Here is a 24,098-nt window from a genome sequence, read left to right as displayed (position 1 = left end):
CCACTTTAGCATTATCTAAAAGGGTGGATTTACAACAGGCATGGGGAAACTCGGCCCTCCAGATCGTTTGGGACTACAACTCCCATGAACCCTAGCTAACAAGACTAGTGGTCAGGTATGATGGGAATTGTAGTCCCAAAACATCGGGATGGCTGAGTTTGCCTATGCCTGATTTACAACCTCCAGCTTCTAGGCTTCAAAAGTATATCATGCCTCCACACACAAGACTTAGCTTGGTAAGTTAAACCAGTTTCACTGTATGTTTGGAAGGGTTTCCAGTCTCCTTTCTCCCGCCTTTTTCCTTTTACCTGTCCGTCTGTCTCCCTCGCGGGAGGAGCCATTTCAAGAAGGTCGCACCTGCAGATCTGCAGGCAGATTCGGGTCTTCGTAGGAGTTTGTTTAATTCAGGCACCCCCCAAACTCGGCCCTCCAGATGTTTTTGGGACTACAATTCCCATCATCCCTGACCACTGGTCCTGTTAGGGAGGATGGAAGTTGTAGTCCCAAGTTGACTGTCTCAAGGCAAATCTTAAAAAATGTAGCATTTGTTGTTGTTGTTGTTTAGTCGTTTAGTCGTGTCCGACTCTTCGTGACCCCATGGACCAGAGCACGCCAGGCACCTCTGTCCTCCACTACTTCCCGCAGTTTGGTCAAACTCATGCTGACAACCGGGAAACACTGGCCTGCAAGCACTCCAGTTGGAGAACAGCCTTTACCAAAGGTGTCATGGGCTTTGAAGACACTCGAACTCAGGACGCAAGGGCAAAATGTGCTAGGAGGAAGGCATGCTTGGCAAATCCACACTGTGATTAACTCACGCCCGGAAACCTATGTCCCCACTGTGGAAGGATGTGTGGATCCAGAATTGGCCTCCACAGTCACTTACGGACTCATTGTTAAAACCGTGTTCATGGAAGACAATCTTACTCAGCTATGAGTGATCGCCAAAGAAGAAGAAGTCCTAAAACATCTGGATGGCCGAGTTTGGGGTGCCTGGGTTAATTCATTTATTGCAAAACAATTTACATAAAACATAAACCAAAAAGCAACACAAACAAACCATAGACACTAACAGTAACAACATATCGTTTAACATTACACACACTGACTTCCGATTCACCTTATTGTACCTTTTACGCATTGTTGGTCTATACGCACTTCATGTTGTTTTTTCCTGTTACATACCAAGAGAAATTTTTGCTTTTATAATTTCCTTGTAATTCAAGATTCAGCCTGACTCTGTCAGGAGATTTGCATTGTCACAGCACTTTCTAAGATATTCTTTAAATATTGTCCAATCTTTACTCACTTTCTGGTTTGAGTTTCCTCTTATTCTTCCATTTATTTTCACAAGTTCTAAATATTCTATCATCTTCCCTTGCCAGTCAATTTTTGTGGGGATTGAGTCACCTTTCCAGTTTTTTGCTATTAAAATTCTAGCCTCTGTGGTTGCATACATTTAAAAAAGGTTCTAAAGTTTTTACGCTCCCTAGGCGCAAGGTTAGAGGACCTGATTATTTGAAACCCCCACAGCAAAAGAAAGTGTCTCGTCCTCGTCACTCATCATTTCACTTCCCAACCCTTTCCTACAAACTCTCAACAACCACTCTTTGCCCCGCACATGGCGGCTCCTCCCAGCTGCGGCAGAGGACCGGAAATCACTATAAAGGCATCATAGAGACTGGGCTGAAACCTCTTTGAGGCAGAACTGAACTCCTCCCCTCCCCGGAATCGGCCCGCGCGTGCGCAGTGCGTGCGTAAGGGGCAAACAACAACCTTCTTCCCAGAATGCCCCGCGTGAGCGTTATGAGTGAGGCGGAAGTAGGTGCCAGGAAGCCCCGCCTCATAACAATGATGGGGCCAAGATGGCGCCTGGCTATAGCTGCGCTTGTGGGCTTCGTCGTTGCTGCCCCCGGGTAAGTTGTGAGGGGCTAAGGGTGGGTGGAGGGCCTCGGGCATTTTTGGGGGAGCGGAAAGTGGGGCTTCCAAGTAAATGGTGGTCACCTGAGCGCCGCAAGGGGGAGTCCACACTGTACCTTTAAATCGCTTTTATACCATTTTATATGGCTTCCCCGCAAAGAATTCTGGGAGATGTAGTTTGCTAAGGGTGTTGAGAGCCCTTAGGTGACTCGCCTATTTTCCCCCCCCCCCGCCCCCCAGCTACAATTCCCGGAGTGGTTTAGCAAGCACTCTCTCTTCTTTGGGAGCTCTGGGAAATGTAATTCTGGGAGGAGAATTTGATAAATAATAATAGAATTATAGAGTTGGAAGGGTCCCTGGGATTCATCTAGTCCAATCCCTGGCAATGCAGGATTGGACATTCGTTTGAAATGTTATAAATACCACCGCCCTGACTCTGGGGCGGGGTTGCAGTTTTGCGAAAAGATTCGACTGTAACCTATTGCTTTGCAGTAAACACAATGGACTCCTAACTCCTAACGCCTCTTGACTCTCGAGTTGTATTGGCGTAACTCAGAAGATAATGGGACGTGGATGGCGCTGTGGCTTAAACCACAGAGCCTATGGCTTGCCAATCAGAAGGTCGGCAGTTCGAATCCCCGTGACGGGGTGAGCTCCCGTTGCTCGGTCCCTGCTCCTGCGAACCTAGCAGTTGAAAAGCACGTCAGAGTGCAAGTAGATAAATAGGTCCCACTCCAGCGGGAAGGTAAACGGCGTTTCCGTGTGCTGCTCTGGTTTGCCAGAAGCGGCTTAGTCATGCTGGCCACATGACCCGGAAGCTGTACGCCGGCTCCCTCGGCCAGTAAAGCGAGATGAGCGCCGCAACCCCAGAGTCGTCCGCGACTGGACCTAATGGTCAGGGATCCCTTTTAACTCAGAAGATAAGCCATTTTTGGCTTACAACATTAGGATTAAGCATCTGATGCTCTGCTGCAAGTCGTGTCTAAGAAACAAAACGAGAGGAAAATGACCATCTGCACCTGACGAGATATTTTATCTTAGGTGCATTACTCAACCAACACTAAAGATTCTCTAAATGTATTTGCCTGGAACCATGTTCACACCATACATTGAAAACAGTGAGATATCACTTTAAAAAGTAATGGCTCCCCACTTTACCCCCTAAGCTACAAAGTCTCAAGCCTTGTGCTTTTGCGGAAGCTGTGTGATTCTTCTTCACCAAGATTTGTTCTTCTTTGTATCTTGCAGCGTGATCTTTAATTATTTTTTCCACCAATTTAACTGGAGCTGACTGTTAATCAGATGATGGGGACAAACTTGTGGGAGAGCTGTGGCTTTTATGCCCTACCTGTGGACTTCATTGGAGCAACAGATTGGTCACTGTGAGAAACGGCACTAGATAGGCTTTTGGTTTTATCCACCAGGACTGCCCACAATTGTCTTTAAAATGACAGATTAGCCTGTTGCCCCCATTACCTCTCATTTTTATCATTTTAATCTCTGCAATGTTCTCTCTCTCTCTCTTTCTCTCCTGTTTCCAGGTTGGCTGAAGTGGCTTTGGAAAGTGATGGGAAAAACCCAGGTGAGAGAGGATAATTGTATCTGTTTTGGCTATGTGAGTTTGTTTTGTAGTTTGATTTCTAGCTTTTTTTGTCTGGAAGAACCGAGATGGAGTGGAGGGCAGGGAGAGGTATGATAAAATTGTGCTGCAAAAGATCTGAATGTGTGTCATTTCCCTGGCTATGTGGCCCTTAATTTCCTCAAAACACCCTTGAGTACGATGCTCAGCAGAATGGGCCAGTGGGCCATCTAGTCCATCATCCTGTTCTCACGGTAGCCAACCAGATGTCTGGGAAGCCTGACATCACTAGTTCTCTGCTCACCTTCAAAATTCCTAGCATCTAGTGCTCCAAAGTATTGCCGCTTCTGACAGTGGAAGCAGAACGTTGCCATTGTGACTAGTAGCCATTGATAGCCTTTGTTGTTGTTGTTTAGTTGTTCAGTCGTGTCCAACTCTTTGTGACCCCATGGACCAGAGCACGCCAGGCACTCCTGTCTGCCACTGCCTCCCGCATGTTTGGTCAAACTCATGTTTGTAGCTTCAAGAACACTGTCCAACCATCTCTGTCGTCCCCTTCTCCTTGCGCCCTCCATCTTTCCCAACATCAGGGTCTTTTCCAGGGAGTCTTCTCTTCTCATGAGGTGGCCAAAGTCTTGGAGCCTCAGCTTCAGGATCTGTCCTTCCAGTGAGCACTCAGGGCTGATTTCCTTCAGAATGGAGAGGTTTGATCTTCTTGCAGTCCATGGGACTCTCAAGAGTCTCCTCCAGCACCATTATTCAAAAGCATCAATTCTTTGGCTATCAGCCTTCTTTATGGTCCAGCTCCGTGAATGTGTCTAATCCTTTTTTGAGGCCATCCAAATTGACGGCTTTCTCTGCTTCCTGCAGGAAAGAGTTCCGCAGGTTAACTGTGCGCTGCGGATCAGGCCTGAATCTTCCAATGTTCAGCTTTATTGGATGCCTACGAGTTCTAATGTTATGATAGAGGGAGAAAACTATGAGCAGTTCTGCCGGGTCAGGCCAATGGCCTATCTAGCCAGTAAAAACACTGATAGCATTTTCCTTCATGGATTTGCCTAAGCCTCTTTTAAAGCCATCCAAGTTAGTGCCCGCTGCCGCCGCTTGCGAGCGTGAGTTGTGTAGCTTAACTCTGCGCTGCATAAAGAGCTGTGTGTGTCTGTTTTGTTGAAGCTGACTCCTGATCTCCTCTTTGGCTTCCTGCAGCCAGTTTGCCTGGGGTCACGCCGTGTTGGCAAAGCGAGGATTTCGTGGTGACCCAGCAGTGCGCTCCCTGCCAGAGTTTTCAGGCGGTAAGTGAACCTCCCGACAGGAACAAAAAGTCGGGCAAGGGTAAAAATGAAACGCCTTTACTGCTTACTTAAATATGTGCAAAAGAGGTTGATCTTCCCACTTTCAAACATATCTTATCCACTGTAGCGTTTAATGCCACAAAATAAGATAACGGGCACAGAAGCTTCAATACAATAATAACACAGAAGGTAGAATGATGTCAAGGCCAGTACTGAGCTCAGTATGGTTTACACCAGGGGCAGGCAACCTAAGCCCTGGGGGCCAGATCTGGCCCAATTGCCTTCTAAATCCGGCCCACGGACAGTCTGGGAATCAGCGTGTTTTTACATGAATAGAATGTGTCCTTTTATTTCAAATGCATCTCTGGGTTAATTGTGGGGCATAGGAAATTGTTCTCCCCCCCAAAAAAATAGTCTGGCCCACCACATGGTCTGAGGGATGGTGGACCGGCCCCCTGCTGAAAAAGGTTGCTGACCCCTGGTTTACACTGACAGGTCAGGGTTCTCCAGGGTATCAGATGGAGAATCTTTCCTAGCCCTACAGGCAGATCTCAGGGGTTGAACCTGGGACCTTATGCATACAAACCAGATGCTTTTATCACTGATCTGTACTGTATTCCTTCCTTTAAAAATAAAGATGCTAGTCCTCAAGACTCTGAATAAAAGGCTAACTTAAATAGGAAGCTGCCTTAACACTGACTCAGACCAGTGTCCATCAAGCTCATTATTGCCTTCAAACTGACTGGCAGGAGCACTCCAGGGATTCAGGCAGGGCTGTCTTTCAGCCCCAGAGATGCCATTGCGGGTTGAACCCGGGTCCTTTGTGTGATGCAAAGCCAATATTCTATTAAACCAGAATGGGGAAGGGGTGGGTTCACCATGCCCCGGTCAGAAGTGATCAGCTCCTCAGTTGGTTATTGCAACAGCTTTTCCGAAGCACTGAATCGCATGCGCTTGGCAGCTGTGTTATTTAATGAAACATGTGCTCTCGGTTGTAGAAAACGATGCCAGAATGCAGCGTGACGGGTTTCGTTGAGCAGATCAACTGCAGCGCTTCCAAGAAGGGCGAATACAAGAGGTGAGCTCACTGTGAGGAGAAGAGCAGCGGGCCTTGCCACCCCGGGGTGCTGCCTCTGACAGTGGCCAGCGGCAGATCCTGCTGGAGCAAGGGGTGCTTACTAATGTCGCAGATCATTTATGTACACAGGATGGCAGTGAAGGCGAGCCTCTGGCAGTGAGAGGCGGCCCTCCAAACCTCTCTTATCTGGCCCTTAAGGCTCTGCAGACCACACACCTCACCATCATTGATTCATAGCCTCCTTGGCTGTGCCTGGCTGGGATGTGTCCCTGAAGTCTCTGATAATGCCTCTTGCCTGCAAGCCCTACTGTAACTGATCTGTCATGGATGTTTTAGCTGAGATTCCCGCATTGCAGGGGCTTGGACTCGATGGCCCTCGGGGACCCCGATTCTACGATGTGCTGCTAACAACTTTCTACTGAAGCAGGAAGGGCCCAGTAAGCCTCTGGGTTAAAGGGGGGAATCATGGCTGTCTGAAAGCTGAGAAGCAAGAAGGTTTTTCTTCTTCTTTTCCTTTTTGAATGCCCCTGCCCTGGTGACAGCCAACCAGCTCTCCCGTCTGTCAGGAATACTCCCTGCCATTCTGGTTTTCTGTTCCTCCTGACAGACAGCATTCCATGGCCGCTGAGCAGGCTTGTTTTGCAGGGGGAACTAATCCCCGAAGATCCCACCCCCACCCAATATTTGTTGTTCTGCAAACGCCAGAGTTTCCATGAGCTAGCTTTCATCTCGTTTCAGTACATTTCCGAGCACAATTCAAAGTATTGGTGTTGACCTTTAAAGCCCTAAACGGCCTTGGCCCGGTATACCTGAAGGAGCGTCTCCGCCCCCATCGTTCAGCCCGGACACTGAGGTCCAGCGCCGAGGGCCTTCTGGCGGTTCCCTCGCTGCGAGAAGCCAAGTTACAGGGAACCAGGCAGAGGGCCTTCTCAGTAGTGGCACCCGCCCTGTGGAAAGCCCTCCCACCAGATGTCAAAGAGAAAAACAACTACCAGACTTTTAGAAGACATCTGAAGGCAGCCCTGTTTAGGGAAGCTTTTAATGTTTACTAGACTATTGTATTTTAATATTCCGTTGGAAGCCGCCCAGAGTGGCTGGAGAAACCCAGCCAGGTGGGCGGGGTATAAATAATAAATTATTATTATTATTCTCAGTCTCTCTGCCCCTTTCAACCTTTAGCCACATAGCCGCGGCACTTGGCTCTTCCGTTTGCCACTAGAGGGAGCAGCCAGCCTGTTTTAACTCACCTCTCTGATGCGTTCTGTGCTTCGACTCGCAGGTGAAGGGCCTAACCAACACCCCTTTCCAGCCATCCCTGTCTCCCTTACGCTGTTGTGTCGTGTGGGGCGTCTTGGGATGGGAACGCAGACCGCTCCCTTCTGCATGCTCCCTCCTTGGTGAGTCCATCAGCAGAGGGTCGCGCTCACCTTGCTTTCTCCTTGCAGCTGCCGTTCCATGGAGATGGAAGCTCGCATCTTCTGGAAGTTCGAGGGCGCCATGCTGGGTGTGGCGGCCGTCTTCGCCCTGCTGGTGGTGTGTCGGCAGCGCATGCTTGACCGCAGAGCCTTGGAGAAAGTGCGCAAGCAGATAGAGTCCATCTAGTTGTGCCACTCTTTTCGGAACAGAACCTAGCGGCAGCGGTTGGGGGGCAGCGGCAGGAACGCATCTTCCATTGGACGGTTTGGAGGAGGGAACGAGCACCCCGCCCTCATTGGAAAGTATTCCCCCCCCTCACTTCTGGCCACTAGGGAATGCTGCTTCCCACATCTGGGACCTAAAGGCACTTGGACTGAAACTGTTGCATTGAAACACGGGCAACTTGCTTTGTTTTCTGAACACCCTGGGCACTTGTACAAAGAACAGTCCCGCTCCCCACATTGTCTGTGGTGCATCCTGACTTGGTTTGCTGCGTGGCCTCGATCTGTTGCAAACTCCTCGGCCTCTCTAGACTGTGTTGGATTCAAAGGAGCAAGCCCGGCACCTCCCTAGTCATACCACTGTTTTATTAAAGACCAGAAACCCCAGCAAGCACCTCTAAATCTTGTAAGGAAAGTGACTGATCTCTGCCCTTATTCATGCAGTTCCAAAGCACTTTCATTTTGAGGGTGTGGAAAATGTAGCTCTATTTTGGCTTTTAAAAAAAGCCGTCCTGCGTATTGTCTGGGGTGGGGTGGGGGGTGTCGCCAGAACTTTACTGTGGCTTATTTTAAACAGCCGTCCCTACAGGATTCCTCTGTAAGAAACCTCAATGTGATTAAAAGCACGATGAAGCTTTCCGAACACGCGTGCTCTGCTTTGTAACCGGTGCTGGCGGATAGATTTTTCTTTTCTTTTTCTGTGCTGGCAGATTTGTGTGGCCCGGCAGAAGCCAAACGGGACAGAACTGGATCTGTTTAGCTTGGTGGAACTGAGGCCAGAGCAGGCAAAATGATGCATTTGAAAAAAACTGGGGAGCAGAGATGGTAAAGGGAGGAATGGGGCACCTTGGTGAAACCTCTATGCCTTGGGTTTGGCTACAACTTTTGCATTTTGTCAGCTTGGCCTGCATACACACCACACATTTAATGTACAGGGCTCCCCCAAAGCATCCTGGGAGATGTAGATTACCCACCACAGAGTTACCCTTAAAAAACTACAGTTCCCAGGATTCTTTTTGGGGTGGGTGGGTCATGCCCAGAGCCCTGGGCTTGAGAGGACAGGGAATTTAGGCGTTCAATTGTCGTGGGGCGGGGCAGTTTGTGAGTGGGCAAGAGTGACAAAAAGCCCAGTGCCTCAAGCCCACCTCTCTCTCTCATATTTTTGTGTGTGGAACACCCATGAAATCAAAAGCAATATGTGAAAATTTGCAGGCTGCACACTCTTGAGTGCAGAAGCTCTTGTGTTCACCCTCTGGCATTGCCAGGTAGGGCTGAGGGAGACTTGGAGGGACTCTGCCGGTCAGTGTAGACGAAGCTGAGCTAGATGGAGCAATGGCCTGACTTGAAATTAGGTGGCTTCCTATATTCTTCTGTGTTAAGAGGGCCCACTGGGCGTTCCTGGCACAAGAGCCCCAAATCTTTGAAACCCAAAGGCGGGTGGGAGTAGCTAGAAGCAAACTTTCAAGTGTCGTTTGCATTGTGAGGTTACTGATCCCCACTGGATGAAACCAAAGGCCTCTGTGTCACGCACAGCATCCTATTGCTTTCACTGACCAGTCAGAAGGTACTAAATAGCCAATACACAGGGCAGGAATTCAGTAGCCCTCTTCTGGGGAACTGCACGGGCACTGAGGGGATGTGAGCCTTCAAGATTAGGGTGGCTGGGCGGTTTGCTAGCAGCTGCCAGCCTGACCAGGGCATCTCAACACCGACCTGCCAGTCTAGCATTTAATAAAACCATGAAATGGTTGTGAAGTACCTCTTGCTTTTTGCTGCTGCTAGTGACGTGGTGTGCATTCCTTGTGCTAATGTTCATGTGTTAACTGTGGCTGGAGAAATGTACCTCTGCTGTCCAGGATCACAGCGCCAGGCAGGCTCCCTTGGTTATCTCCCGCTTGGACTACTGCAATGTGCTCTATGTTGGGCTACCTTTGAAGGTGACCCGGAAACTACAACTAATCCAGAATGCGGCAGCTAGATTGGTGACTGGGGGCAGCTGCTGAGACCACATAACACCGGTCTTGAAAGACCTACATTGGCTCCCAGTATGTTTCCAAGCACAATTCAAAGTGTTGGTGCTGACCTTTAAAGCCCTAAACGGCCTCGGCCCAGTATACCTGAAGGAGCGTCTCCACCCCCATCGTTCTGCCCGGATGCTGAGATCCAGCACCGAGGGCCTTCTGGCGGTTCCCTCGCCACGAGAAGCCAAGTTACAGGGAACCAGGCAGAGGGCCTTCTCGGTAGTGGTGCCCGCCCTTGTGGAACGCCCTCCCAGCAGATGTCAAAGAGATAAACAACTACCTGACATTCAGAAGACATCTGAAGGCAGCCCTGTTCAGGGAAGTTTTTAATGTGTGACATCTTAGTGTATTTTTGGTCTTTGTGGAAGCTGCCCAGAGTGGCTGGGGAAACCCAACCAGATGGGCGGGGTACAAATAATAAATTATTATTATTATTATTATTATTATTATTATTATTATTATTAGGATACATCTGAATCTTTTGGGTTTTCAATATATGATTTCCCTTTTCCTGGTCTTCCAGCCATTCAGGCTGTGTCACCCACCTCCTTTAACCCGAATTATTGCCCCCTCCCTTTAGCACCCATGCATAGATTTCCAGGAAAAAAACCGCACTTTGCACATGCTCAGAAGCTCCCTTTTATTTCTTCCCCGGCCCGGTTCCAGGGTTCCGTTGAAGCTTGCCCACTTCCCCGGATCACAACCTGCCCCCTCATGGAGCTGGTGCGTTGCAATGAGGCAGGAAGCGGGAAGTCGCCGACACAGGTGGGGAGGGAAAATGTGGCGCGAAATCCCATAATTTCACAAGCACTTGAGGAGGAAAGCATTGCAGGCTGATCCGCGAGGGCAGTTGCAGAGCTTGCCAATCCGGGCGCCTTTCCTGACGGCACACAGGTCACCGAAGGAACACTGAGAAAAGGATGGTTGAAAAAGTCAATCCCTCTTCCCGGGGAACTCTGGGAATTGTAGTTCTGGGGTGGGAGAGCAGGGCTCTCCTCCCGAAAACTCGGCGCCCATAACAAACTACAGTTCCCAGATGTCCTGACCACACCCGGACCAATGAGGACAAGCGACTGGAATTTAATTTGAGCACCCCACAGTTCACCGGAAGCTGCTTTAACTGTTCCCATCGCTATTGAGGGCCTTCTCAGTGATGGCTCCGACCTGGTGGAATGCTCTGTCCCACGAGACCAGGGCCCTGCAGGATTTAACTTCCTTCCGCAGGGCTTGTAAGACAGAGCTATTCCGCCTGGCTTTCAATTTGAACTTAGCCTGGTCTTTTATTCCCCTTCCTTCCCTCCCCCTCCCCCTTTTTATGAAGATTACCCGCTCTGGGATCCCACAGCTCATTCTCCCCTGGTCTCCTCACTGGCCCAAATAGGACTAATTTAGCCAGCTAGCCCTGGTGATCATCTAATGTTTATTGGATGGATTTCCCCCCTAAATTGATTTTTGAATTCTGAATTTATTGTTATTCATGTTTTATACTGTATTTTATGGGTTTTTTGTAGCATCAAGTAAGTGTTTTAAATTTGTTGTTAGCTGCCCTGAGCCTGGTTTTCTGAACCAGGAAGGGTGGGGTATAAATAATAAAATTATTATTATTATTATTATTATTATTATTATTATTATTATTATTATTATTACAGCCCCCTCCTTGAGTGGGGAGACAATGGCAAGGTGGGCTGGGCAGGGGTTTCTGAACACACAACCACCTCTCTGAGCTCCACAGGCTCTCCAGGACCTCCTGCAGCTCCTCTCTTGACTCCTCTTCTTTTCCTCCTTGCTCTGGCTACACGGTCTTCCTGATCCTGACCCCCTTCTTCCTCCCACGATGCCAGCTGCCTCATGGGGGGGCACAGAGCCCCACTCCTCCCAGATCACCCTCCCTCCCTGTCTCCTCTGCCCGCACATTCCTGCCCTTCTCAGGCTCCTGCCCATCGTGGACATCAGGATTCTTGGGGGCAGGGAGCCATAATTCTTTAAACCAGGCTTCCTCAACCTCGGCCCTCCAGATGTTTTTGGCCTACAACTCCCATGATCCCTAGCTAGCAGGACCAGTGGTCAGGGATGCTAGGAATTGTAGTCTCAAAACATCTGGAGGGCCGAGGTTGAGGAAGCCTGCTTTAAACTCTGCCAAGTGCTTTAATTCGTGCTGCCTTTGTCGAAGGAGGAGGAGAAGAGCAGAGCCAGGATTACTTGCCCCAAGCTGGCTCTAGTTCCGTCAGCCATTTGCTCTGGCGCCACCTGCTGTTGGGCTCCCAGCTTCGCGCCCTATCAAGCCCAATGGGCGCCGGCCTCCCCTGGGTCTTTGTATAAGGGGTGCACCATTGTTAAGGGTGGACGGCGGACCAGTTTTGCTATTAATCCCTCTTCCGAGGGAACTCTGGGAATTGTATTTCTGTGAGGGGGATAAGGGTCTCCCCCCCCCAATCCTCTGGGCCCTTAACAAACTACAGTTCCCAGAATCCTTGGGGGGCCGTGCCTGTGTAAACTACAGTTCCCAGAATCCTTTGGGGGAAGCAGTGCCTGTGTGAAGTGGGATGATACTGGTCCAACATTCGCACCGCACCAATCCCTCCCTGGCCCTCATCCCCTGCATCCATCGGCAACTATCCAGGTAGCGCCCGGTACCTTGGGAACTTGGTTGAATTTCTTCTCCCAAGTGGAGACCTTCTTATGTTGCAGCTTCTCCAGCACCTCCTGAAGTTCATCCAGCTGGAGAGGAAAGGAAGAGGTCGAGGAATTATTAAGGTGTGAGAAGAGCGTCTGGCGTGATTCCTGCTTCCATAAGAGGCCAGAGACAGCTATTATGGCTCGCTATTATGGCCTACCTGTGGCCCTATAGGTGTTATTGGACTACATCCCCCTTCATCCCCGAGCATTGGCCATGCTGGCTGGGGCTGATGGGAAGTGGAGTCCAGCGACATCTGGAGTTGCCAGAGGCTCCCCAACTTCTGCTGTAAGTAATGAGCACACATTATGGTCAAGAACTTGTAGGCCCCAACTGCTGCGTTGGTGTATGGCCAACAGTGTCTGGAGGACACGAGCTTTCCCGTCCTTTTCCTAAGGACTAGAAACTTGATGGTTTCTAAAAGAAAAAATGCACTTAACTTTTTTCAGTGGAGGGTTGGATCTTTCATAGATCCATTTCTATGCATTTTTTTAAAAGACTCTTGTCCTCAGTTGGTTGCCTTCTGTTGAGACTCTAATTCCCATCAGCCCCAACCAGCACAGCCAGGGATCAGGGATGATGGGAGTTGTAGTCCAGCGCCATGTCAAAGGCTCCCTAACCCTGGCCTTCATCCCACCTAGTAAGAACTTGCATCTTCCCCAACATTTTTTCTGTTGTCCATTTAGGGGTCTCTTAATCATAAGATAACGGATGCGGGTGGCGCTGTGGGTTAAACCACAGAGCCTAGGGCTTGCCGATCAGAAGGTCGGTGGTTCGAATCTCCGCAACGGGGTGAGCTCCCGTTGCTCGGTCCCTGCTCCTGCCAACCTAGCAGTTCGAAAGCCCGTCAAAGTGCAAGTAGATAAACAGGTACCGCTCTGGTGGGAAGGTAAACAGCGTTTCCGTGCGCTGCTCTGGTTCGCCAGAAGCGGCTTAGTCATGCTTGCCACATGACCCAGAAGCTGTACGCCGGCTCCCTCGGCCAATAAAGCGAGATGAGCACCGCAACCCCAGAGTTGTCCACGACTGGACCTAATGGTCAGGGGTCCCTTTACCTTTACCTTTAATCATAAGATATTTAGGCGATTAATGGGCTCGATTTCCATAAGAATGAAAAAAGAGAAGCATTCGAAAGGCAAGGAAAACATACAGTTTGTTCTGGAGTGCCACGGGGCATGTCCCCCCCCCCCACAGTGTAGAATCAGCAGTGCAGTTAGGTAATGTTACTCTGGACTTAATGGTCTTGCGGGGGCCTCTTTAGATAGTAATGTGCATTCCATTACCTCCTCCAAAATGTGCTCAGCCAGGCCTGGTGTATCAGGGGACCCTGGCTGCCCACTCCACTGAGTGGGGCCCTGGACTTCTGCCCCGAAGTCCCACTCTGATGGCGCCAGTGTGGGGGAAGTACCGTCCACCTATCTTCCAAAATCCTGCCCTGTCAGCATTGCAGAGCATAATAACTGTACTCCACTCACTGTCACAACATCTGCTGTGATGGCCGCTCACTTAAATGGAAAAATAAAATACAATAAAATGAATAATCCATGAATTTGCCTGTCAACGGCTACTGCTCATGAACAATAGCTCTATGGAACCTGCTTCTGAATACCAGTTCCTGGGAGGCAAGAGCTGGAGAAGGCCTGTTTCTTTATTGCCCTGCTTGCGGGCTTTACGGAGGCTTCTGATTGGCTGCTGTGGCAGCGGAATGCTGGGCTAGGTGGAATGTTGGTCTGATGTGGAAGGGCTTCTCGGAGGCTTCTGATTGGCTGCTGTGGCAGCGAAATGCTGGGCTAGATGGAATGTTGGTCTGATGCAGAAGGGCTCAGAGGCTTCTGATTGGCTGCTGTGGCAGCGGAATGCTGGGCTAGATGGAATGTTGGTCTGATGAAGAAGAGTGTTTTGGAGGCTTCTGATTGGCTGCTGTGGCAGCGAAATGCTGGGCTAGATGGAATGTTGGTCTGATGCGGAAGGGCTCAGAGGCTTCTGATTGGCTGCTGTGGCAGCGGAATGCTGGGCTAGATGGAATGTTGGTCTGATGCGGAAGGGCTCATAGGCTTCTGATTGGCTGCTGTGGCAGTGGAATGCTAGGCTAGATAGAATGTTAGTCTGATAGGGAAGGGCTTCTCGGAGTCTTCTGATTGGCTGCTGTGGCAGTGGAATGCAGGGCTAGATGGAATGTTGGTCTGATAGGGAAGGGCTTCTCGGAGGTTTCTGATTGGCTGCTGTAGCAGCGGAATGCTGGGCTAGGTGGAATGTTGGTCTGATAGGGAAGGGCTTCTCAGAGGCTTCTGATTGGCTGCTGTGGCAGTGGAATGCTGGGCTAGGTGGAATGTTGATCTGATGCAGAAGGGCTTCTCAGAGGCTTCTGATTGGCTGCTGTGGCAGCAGAATGCAGAGCTAGGTGGAATGTTGGTCTGAATCAGAAGGGCTCAGAGGCTTCTGATTCGCTGCTGTGGCAGTGGAATGCTAGACTAGATGGAATCTTGGTCTGAATCAGAAGGCCCAGAGGCTTCTGATTGGCTGCTGTGGCAGCGGAACGCTAGGCTAGATGGAATGTTGGTCTGATGCAGAAGGGCTCAGAGGCTTCTGATTGGCTGCTGTGGCAGCGGAATGCTGGGCTAGGTGGAATGTTGGTCTGATAGGGAAGGGCTTCTCGGAGGCTTCTGATTGGCTGCTGTGGCAGTGGAATGCTGGGCTAGGTGGAATGTTGATCTGATGCAGAAGGGCTTCTCGGAGGCTTCTGATTGGCTGCTGTGGCAGCGGAATGCTGGGCTAGGTGGAATGTTGGTCTGATAGGGAAGAGCTTCTCGGAGGCTTCTGATTGGCTGCTGTGGCAGCGGAATGCTGGGCTAGGTGGAATGTTGATCTGATGCAGAAGGGCTTCTTGGAGGCTTCTGATTGGCTGCTGTGGCAGCGGAATGCTGGGCTAGATGGAATGTTGGTCTGATAGAGAAGGGCTTCTCAGAGGCTTCTGATTGGCTGCTGTGGCAGCGGAATGCTGGGCTAGATGGAATGTTGATCTGATGCATAAAGGCTTCTCGGAGGTTTCTGATTGGCTGCTGTGGCAGTGGAATGCTGAGCTAGGTGGAATGTTGGTCTGATAGGGAAGGGCTTTTTGGAGGCTTCTGATTGGCTGCTGTGGCAGCAGAATCCTGGAATGGATGGAATGTTGGTCAGATGGGGAATGTCCAGAGGTTTGTGGCATTTGATGCACATAGCCCAGAGAAGCGGCAACTGGAGGAAAGGGCGTGGCTCATTGGCAGAGCATCCATCTTGCATGCAGAAGGTCCCAGGATCAATCCCCATCATCTCCTGGTAGGGCTTGGAGTGAACCCGGCCTGAAACCCTGGTGTGACCCTGCCAGTCAGTGTAGACAATACTGAGCCAGATGGACCAATGATCTTCCTTGGTATAAAGGAGCATCCTCTGTTCTCATTACGGTCCAGTACCATCTTCAAATATTTGAAGGGCTCTTTCTTAGTTTAGAGCAAACTTGTTCTGTTTCCCCAGAACGCAGGACCTGAACCAACACTTTAAAATAATTTAAAAATAGCCTGCTCCTCTATTTCAGTATTTTACTTCTCACCTGCCCCAATTTTTATGCTCCCTTCCCTGGAAAAATTATTGCAGATGTCCAGGGGGTCAGACTAGATGACCCTTGAACCTTCTCCCGACTCTGATCCTCTCTGCCTCTCTCTGCCCCTCTCTCTCTCTCTAACATTTTAACAGGGTTCTCTCCCCCCACCCCCAGTCAATAGCAAATGTTTTCATTGATGAATCTAACAGATTAAATGTGTCTGGTCCGGATATTAGCAGAGAATTCTGTTCCTCAGCAAGAGGGGAGCATCTTCTGGTCTTGTTTGGCTCATATCCAAGAAATGATGCAATTGGTTCCATGTGATGGTTCCTGGTGGTACAAGCAGCTTTGAACGGTGTTTTCCTTCCTGGAAGCAGAGTGTGGTCCCCCCCCCAACCCTCTATCTCTGCCTCCTGTGGCTGCCTGGCAAACTTGGTCTAAGATAGATACATCATCAAAGCAGTTTCTGATCCAGCCTGTTTCATCTCCGGGCGGAAGGAGCCCCCAAAATCACATGCTAAAATATGTCTCTGGATCCCTGGCTGCCAGCTCTGTTTCCCTCCCAAACCTACAAGTGCAGGTCAGCCTGGTTCTCGCTTGCAGATAAGATAGCGGAGAATGGGAGGTGGCGACCTGGTTGTGTTTGCTCTTACCAATCCACAGCTGCGGTCAGACTCTGATCTGGTTCTAAGAGCTACGCTCTTCCCTGTGCAAGTGCGCTCGAACTGCTCTCATTCTCCCAGCCCCTTGGATGATCTTGCTGGTTTCCTTTGTCCTCCCGCTCTCCTAAAGACTTGGACCAATTCCTGATTGATGGCTAGATTGCATTTATATCCCCACCTTGCCTGAGGCGGTGTACGTTTTCCTCCTCATTTAATCCCAACACAACAACCCTGTGAGGTAGGTGAGGCTGAGAAGCAGCAACTGGCCCAGGGTTGCCCAGCGAGCTTCATGGCTGAGAGGGGATTTGAACCCTGATCTCCCAACTCTACTCTAACCACTACACCACACTGTCTTATTTTGGCTGCAGCTCTGAAGTTGGAGCAAATGAAGAACATAGCCCTCTCCTCTCTTGCACATCCCAGTAGACTGGTATTCGCTGACCCAAGGCTAGAGTGCGAGAAGAACCCTGGTGGTTCTGAATTAAGGTTCATTCACCCCAGTATCCTGTCTCCTACAGTGGTCAGCTGGAAAGGATGGGGAACTTTTGGCTCTCCAGATGGGGCTAGGCTCCAGTCACCATGCCTTATTATTGGCCCATTCCAGACAAGGGCTCATCTCATGGGAGTTTGAGCCCATCGATGTCCGGAGGACTACAGGTTCCACACTCCTAGCCTATGGGGTATTATTATTAAATTGGTAAACTGTCCTATGCCTGCAGGACTCAGGGAGATTCTCAACAGCAACAGCAACAAAAAACACATAATCGAAACAAGAACAACTCAATAATCCCACCCTAACACATTTTGATGTTGGTTAGTGCTGGAGGAGACTCTTGAGAGTCCCATGGACTGCAAGAAGATCAAACCTATCCATTCTGAAGGAAATCAGCCCTGAGTGCTCACTGGAAGGGCAGATCCTGAAGCTGAGGCTCCAGTACTTTGGCCACCTCATGAGAAGATAAGACTCCCTGGAAAAGACCCTGATGTTGGGAAGATGGAGGGCGCAAGGAGAAGGGGATGACAGAGGATGAGATGGTTGGACAGTGTTCTCGAAGCTACCAGCATGAGTTTGACCAAACTGCGGGAGGCAGTGGAAGACAGGAGTGCCTGGCGTGCTCTGGTCCAGGGGATCACGAAGCGTCGGACACGACTTAACAACTAAACAACAACAACACATTTTGCAAGGGCCTTGGATGTCAATCAGCCAAAGGCCTGGTTAAAGATTAACATTTTCGCCTGGCGCTTAATGAAGGCTCCAGCCAAGCCTCCCTGGAGAGAGCATTCCACGTGCGGGGAGCCACAGTAGAAAAAGGTCCATTTTGGGGTTGCAGAGGTAGACTGCTTCTGAGACTGGAGGCTCCATTCTCAACAATCATGGTTATCGGCCTAAGAAGTGCTTTGCTGGAGCGGACCAAAGGTACACAGACTCCAACCTGGAGGGCTTGAAGCTGAGTGGTAGACATTCCCCGTTCAATCCCTGGCATTTTCTGGTAAGCCTGGAATAGTCCCCTGACTAAAACCCTGGAGAGCTGCTGCTGGTCAGTGTAGACAATACTGAGCTAGATACACCAAGGACTGGACTCAGTATAATACATGTTCTTTTTACATCCAGCCCTTTATCCATGGAGCCCGAAATCTCACTTGATTCTTTAGAAGGACTGTGGAGTAGTTGCTTTGCATGCAGAAGGTTCCAGGTTCAAATTGCCGGCATCTCTAGGGAGAGCTTGGGATGTCCACTGCCTCAAACCCTGGAGAGCTGCTGCCAGTGTAGGCAATACTAACCTAGATGGACCAATGGTCTGACTCTGTATAAGGCAGTTTCCTACATTCTATGAGACAGGTCCACCTCCCCCTCCTCCTCCTCCTCCCCCCCCCTCCTCCTTTTCTGCATTTTTATCCCACCTTCTCCCCAATACAGTGGTACCTCTGGTTAAGAACTTAATTCGTTCCGGAGGTCTGTTCTTAACCTGAAACTGTTCTTAACCTGAAGCACCACTTTAGCTAATGGGGCCTCCTGCTGCTGCTATGCTGCCGCCACACAATTTCTGTTCTCATCCTGAAGCAAAGTCCTTAACCCAAGGTACTATTTCTGGGTTAGCGGAGTCTGTAACCTGAAGCGTCTGTGACCCGAGGTACCACTGTATAGGGATGTGCAACGCATCCCACTGGTTCTGCTCTATACCACAAATCCATTAAGCGGACGTCTGTTTTGCCCTGGATATCCTTGGGTACCACTCTTTGGGCGTCAGTGTCATGGGATAGTCACCTCCAAAAATCTCGAAGGATGGAAGATGGAGCAAGCTTGTTTCCTGCTTCTCCAGAGCGTAGGACCTGAACCAACGCATTCAAATCACAAGGAAGGAGCTTCCGACTAAACGTTTTGGGGGGGGGGAACTTTCTGACGGGAAAAGGCATTTGACAGGGGAACGGGCTAACTCAGAACTCTGCTGGGAGGTTTTCAAATTCTTTTAAGCTGCGCTTCCCACATGGCAGAGGGGGTTTGACTTAGATGACCCTAGGGAACCTCTCTCTACTCTACAATTATGCCCAAAGGAGGGTTGCCTATGGGGCTCTCGAACCCCTATGTGCATCCTTGACCACCGGGTGCAATTATCTGCTGCCCCCTCCCAGCACCGTGGCAGCCCACGGACGGGGACCACCCGCAGACCTCGCCTCTTTTACTCACCAGCTCCTTCTCATGCGCCTGGTAGGTGTGCTTGAAAGGGAACTCCTGGGGTGCCCGGCCGGCTGTGGCGAGGCTTCTGTGTGCCGCCCAAATCAGGCAGAGCAGGAAGGCCACTGAGCCCAACTGGGAGCGGTCCATTGTGGACAGGATCCGAAAGAGCAAGCTGAAAGCTCAGGGCTGAGAGAGAGAGAGCAAGACAGAGACTGTGAGCTCAGAGCCACAGGAGCTGTCCACAGTGCTGAAGTCTGATGCCTGCTTTCTCTGGCTTAGCAGGAGAGCGAGCGAGCCTGTCAGCTTCCGAGCCAGGCGGAGGGGGGGTTGTCTTGGGAAGAGAGGGGAGTGAAGTCCCCCCCCCCTCAGCCTGTGTCCCCACAGGAGGGGTGGGGAGGCATGTGGAAGTGGTGGGTGGGTGTGGGGAAGAGAGCTAGGCACACAGCTGGGTGCAAAATTGCTGTTGGCACCCCCCAGGGGTGGGCGCTGCGTGGGGTGCTTAAGCGGGAGAGGGCCACCCCCCTCTGGCTGACTATTTATCAGAGGTTTACTCTGCAAATTGCAATTTTGGCAAGCGGCGGGAGGCATTAGATTGAGCAGAGAGCCTCATCCATCATCTTGGCCGGGGGCCCAGCGCTTTGCTGGGAGCAGAATGGGCTGGGAATTAGCTCTCTCCCCCGCCCAATAACCGTTGATTCTGATGTTCCTCCCCAAGCATCTCTGAGCCTAATGATCTGCTATTATTCTGTCCTGTTATTATTAGAATTAATCATTGCTGGAGAGCGTCGCTGTGTCCAAAAGCGCTTAGAAATCCTGGCCTTGTTTAGCTGTCTTCATTCTCCTTCTCTCCCTCCCTATGCCCTCCTGTACTGAATGTCTAGAACACTTGCTTTGCATACAGAAGGGCCTGGGTTCAATCCTCAGCTAGGGCTTGTCTGAAGCCTTGGAGAGCTGCTGCCAGTCAGTGTAGGTAATTCTGAGCTGGATGGATCAGTGGTCTGCTTCGGTAGGAAGCAACTACCTATGTCCCTCTGTAAAGCAGCCCTTTACTCAGAACCATGAGGACTAGATCCTTAGAGTCATAGAATTGTAGAGTTGGAGGGTCATTTAGTCCAACCTTTGGCTAAAGAATCCATGACAGATGGCCATCCAACCTCTGCTTTAAAACCTCCTTTGAGAGCACACCACCTCCCAAGGGAGTCCATTCCACTCTCAAACAGTTGTCAGAAAGTTTTTCCCGATGTTTAGTTGGAATCTCCTTTGTTGTAACTGAAGACCACTGGTTCAGGTCCTACCCTCCAGAGCAGGAGAAAACAATCTTGCTCCGTCTTCTATCGCAGGGACGTCCAACTCCCAACAGACTGCGATCTACTCACAGTATAAAAAACTGGCAGTGATCTACCCATTATCATTTGATGGATCAATGTTGTTGAGTTGTTGTTTCTTTCTTCTTTTTTTTGATGCAAAAATATATGAATATATGAATGAATGAAACTGAATGAGCATTGCGATATACACAGAACATAATAAAAAGTCGATTATATAAAACACACAGCTGAGGGTCCAGAATCCGCAGTCAAAAAATGGACCTTAATCTGATAATCCACTTTTTTTGCTAGGAAGCAAAAGTTGCTGAGCTTTTTTTGGAAAGGCAAAGTTGTTCAGCTTTTCTTAGGAAGCCAGAGCAGTTGAGCTTTTTTTTAAAATTCTTTTTAATTTTTTTATTTTGTGGGGAAGGAGATCCCTGAGGGACTAGAGATCTACCAGGAACACCCCACAATCTATCAGGAGATCATGATCTACCTGTTGGACGTGCCTGTTCTATGGGACAGCCCTTGAGATATCTGAAGACGGCTATCATATCTCCCGCAGTCTCCCCTTTTCCAGGCTAAACATCCCCAGCTCCTTCAACCGTTCCTCATAAGGCTTCGTTCCCAGACTCTTAGCCAATCTTGGTCGCCCTCCTCTGTGCACCTTCCAGCTTATCAATATCCTTCTTTAATTTTTAAGGAAAGGATTGTGGGTCAGTGCCAGAGCCACTGTTTTTTATACGTAGAAGGTCTCAGGTTCAGTTCCAAATTTCCAGGTAGGGGTGAGAATGGATGCTGCCCAAACAGCTCACAGGTTGGTTTCTGCCTCTGAACCAGCAATTAAAAGGCAAGAAAAGAGAATATCTGTTTGTCATCCATCCACCTACCTGTCCTGCTCCCCCCCTCTCCTGCCCTGCCTTAAGTTTCCCTCTGGCTAAACTCCCTTGCCTTGTACGTTAATCTCTATCCATTTATCCTTTTGACAGTTTGATCTTTGCTTTCTTCAGAAAACATTTAATGATGTTCCAAGGCTTCACACACACACACAAACACACACACACACACACACACACACACACACACTTTCAAAGCAAAGATAATCAGTGTTATTGGGAGGGAGGAGGAAATCAGGGATCAGGATCGTGCCTTTTGCCAGTTAAGGTTGCCATATTAAATGAGCCAGTTTGCCCCTCTGTCAAGTTAATTGCCATATTAAATGAACCAGTTTGTTCTTCTGCCAGTTAAGCTTGCCAATTTAACCTTCAGTGACTTAACTACAGTGGTACCTCGGGTTAAGAACTTAACTCGTTCTGGAGGTCCGTTCTTAACCTGAAACTGTTCTTAACCTGAGGTACCACTTTAGCTAATGGGGCCTCCCGCTGCCACCGTCATGCGATTTCTGTTCTCATCCTGAAGCAAAGTTCTTAACCCGAGGTACTGTTTCTGGGTTAGCGGAGTCTGTAACCTGAAGCGTCTGTAACCCGAGGTACCACTGTACAGGAGTTTGGGGCACAGAGAGAAACAGGCCGCCCTTTCCGATGGACCCTGTACTAGTGGAATTCTGTCCTGCGAGGGAGATGGGCATCTCAGCCCCTTCATTGACCACTTTTCACCAGGCCTTGAAAATCCCTCCTAGTTCAAGGAGGGCTGGGGTAACTTTCCTCAGCACGAGGGCCACATTTTCCTCATGGAAAACATTTGGGGAGGGGGAACGCATGTTTGTGGTGGGAGGGGCCAGGGTCTAAAAGTGGGTGGAGCAACAGAGGTGACTCATCCCTTTGGATGTCAGGGTACATTCCAGCCATGCAAAAGCCAGAAGTTTCAGAAGAAGAAGAGTTTGGATTTGATATCCCGCTTTATCACTACCTGAAGGAGTCTCAAAGCGGCTACCATTCTCCTTTCCCTTCCTCCCCCACAACAAACACTCTGTGAGGTGAGTGGGGCTGAGAGACTTCAGAGAAGTGTGTCTGGCCCAAGGTCACCCAGCAGCTGCATGTGGAGGAGCGGGGAAGCGAACCCGGTTCACCAGATTACGAGACTACTGCTTTTAACCACTACACCACACTGGCTCTCACTGCAAACACACCCCTCGGTCACCATTCAGCGAAGCAAGTGCAGACCCTCCAAGTGTCCCCATTTTCCAGGGACGTCCCTGATTTAGAGAAACCCTCCCAGTTTCCGGTTTGAACCTGGAATGCCCTTTTCCTTAGGATGTCCATATTTTCACTGGATAAATGTTGGAGGGTATGGAGTTATCTGACCCCCGAGCCGCCTGAAGGCAATCCTGTATAGGGAAGGTTTTTTTAAAAAAATGTTTAATGTTTTATTATGTTTTTATATATTTTGGAAGCCGCCCAGAGTGGCTGGGGCAACCTAGTAAGATGTGTGGGGTATAAATAGTAAAATTACCATTATGGAATACGACGTCCTTATTTTCATAGGAGAAATGTTGGAGGGTATGCAAGTGGCGTTGTCACAGTTCAAGGATAAAGTCCAGCCAGCCAAAAAACCCAGAGGAGTATGTGAAGCAGGTTTGATCTAGGAGAGTCCCGAGGGCCTGGTAAAAAGGATTTGGGGGACGCATTTGCCCCACCGCAGCACCTGAGACTCCTCAACCCTGAGTTAAAAGTTGCTGTTGTGGCTCTGCTATTGATTTTGCTGTTGCTTTCTCTGTTTTAAATTGTTCAGAATTGTTTCTACTGGACTTGCTGTGCCGGACTCTAGGGTGTTGTTAGGTTCATTATCCTTTTAATGAATTGATTTCATCTTCACTTTGTGTCTTAAAAGCTGGCTTGGGAGGGCCTTGTCTCAGATAACACTATAAGCCTTCCGGCGGGAAGCAAGTACATTAAACCATCAGATCCAGTTTCCATGCTCTGAAATCTTGCTCTCTGAACACATCAAGCCACCTGTTCAAGGCACAAGAAGGTTGATTGGCAACTCTCCTGGTGGTTTTGTTTTGTTTTGTGAGATGGGGAAAGGAAAATGGTTGTTAGCTTTGTCCTTTCCCAGCAGGACTCCTGTGTCTTTTAAAGGCTGTCTGGCAGGCATAAATGCAAGCAGGGAAGTTTCACTCATCAGTGTGACTGTGCTGTGGAAGGGGAAAGCCTGACCTGTTGAATTTCTGCCTGGCTTGCATGCAGGTGTGTGAAAACAGGAGCAAAAGATGGCAAAAGGACTGCTAGCTTTGGCCAGGAAGCAAGGATGCAGATTGCCAGAATAATTGAGATGGTTTAGTGCAGGCATAGGCAGACTCGGCCCTCCAGATGTTTTGGGACTACAACTCCCATCATCCCTGACCACTGGCCCTGTTGGATAGGGATGATGGGAGTTGTAGTCCCAAAACATCTGGAGGGCCGAGTTTGCCTATGCCTGGTTTAGTGCCACTGTCAATTTGGCAGTTGATATGGCAAAAATGGTACATGGCTATCTTTTCCCTACATAATGATCCAAAATTCTAAAAGCGCAGGTCTGAGCAAGGATGTTTTATAGGACATATTTGAGGGGTGGACAGGAGAATTTATGATGTTCTGAAATTTAGCTGTGATTCCTGCGTTGCAGAAGGTTTGACTAAATGAACTTTGGAATCCCTTCCAACTCTACAGTTCTATGATTCTATGTAAATGTCCTAAAGAAAAGGCCTGGATTGAGAAAATCCTGCCGGCTTTATA

The 24,098-nt window shown here is 49.5% G+C and overlaps 2 protein-coding genes across 2 annotated transcripts; one reads left to right on the top strand and one right to left on the bottom strand.

Moving 5' to 3' along the window:
• The first annotated feature begins 1,773 nt into the window (after positions 1–1,773).
• Positions 1,774–7,473, top strand: JTB (jumping translocation breakpoint). Its single transcript, XM_053368736.1, has 5 exons — positions 1,774–1,916; positions 3,462–3,502; positions 4,706–4,791; positions 5,790–5,869; positions 7,315–7,473. Exons 1-5 carry the CDS (start codon positions 1,789–1,791, stop codon positions 7,469–7,471), a joined length of 492 nt encoding a protein of 163 aa, XP_053224711.1. The 5' UTR covers positions 1,774–1,788; the 3' UTR covers positions 7,472–7,473.
• A 2,677-nt stretch (positions 7,474–10,150) lies between these two features.
• On the bottom strand, positions 10,151–19,606 carry LOC128403716 (cocaine- and amphetamine-regulated transcript protein-like). Its single transcript, XM_053368747.1, has 3 exons — positions 19,127–19,606; positions 12,162–12,245; positions 10,151–10,436 (listed from the first exon to the last, which is right to left on the bottom strand). The coding sequence occupies exons 1-3, from the start codon at positions 19,262–19,264 to the stop codon at positions 10,329–10,331; spliced, it is 330 nt and encodes a 109-aa protein (XP_053224722.1). The 5' UTR covers positions 19,265–19,606; the 3' UTR covers positions 10,151–10,328.
• Between the last annotated feature and the right edge of the window lie 4,492 nt (positions 19,607–24,098).

The sequence above is a fragment of the Podarcis raffonei genome, chromosome 16 (assembly GCF_027172205.1).
Source record: "Podarcis raffonei isolate rPodRaf1 chromosome 16, rPodRaf1.pri, whole genome shotgun sequence".
In the NCBI taxonomy this organism is placed as follows: domain Eukaryota; kingdom Metazoa; phylum Chordata; class Lepidosauria; order Squamata; family Lacertidae; genus Podarcis; species Podarcis raffonei.
Note: the sequence above shows the minus strand (reverse complement) of the source record. Positions and strands in the feature narration are given on the sequence as shown.

Excerpts from the sequence above, each read along its gene's own strand:
- JTB (XM_053368736.1), top strand. The coding sequence starts at position 1,789 with ATGCCCCGCGTGAGCGTTATGAGTGAGGCGGAAGTAGGTGCCAGGAAG. Across the intron at positions 3,503-4,705 it reads AAGTGATGGGAAAAACCCAG|CCAGTTTGCCTGGGGTCACG; the intron begins GTGAGAGAGGAT and ends GGCTTCCTGCAG. Across the intron at positions 4,792-5,789 it reads CCTGCCAGAGTTTTCAGGCG|AAAACGATGCCAGAATGCAG; the intron begins GTAAGTGAACCT and ends TCTCGGTTGTAG.
- LOC128403716 (XM_053368747.1), bottom strand. The coding sequence starts at position 19,264 with ATGGACCGCTCCCAGTTGGGCTCAGTGGCCTTCCTGCTCTGCCTGATT. Across the intron at positions 12,246-19,126 it reads AGGCGCATGAGAAGGAGCTG|CTGGATGAACTTCAGGAGGT; the intron begins GTGAGTAAAAGA and ends TTTCCTCTCCAG. Across the intron at positions 10,437-12,161 it reads AATTCAACCAAGTTCCCAAG|TGTTCCTTCGGTGACCTGTG; the intron begins GTACCGGGCGCT and ends TCCTTTTCTCAG.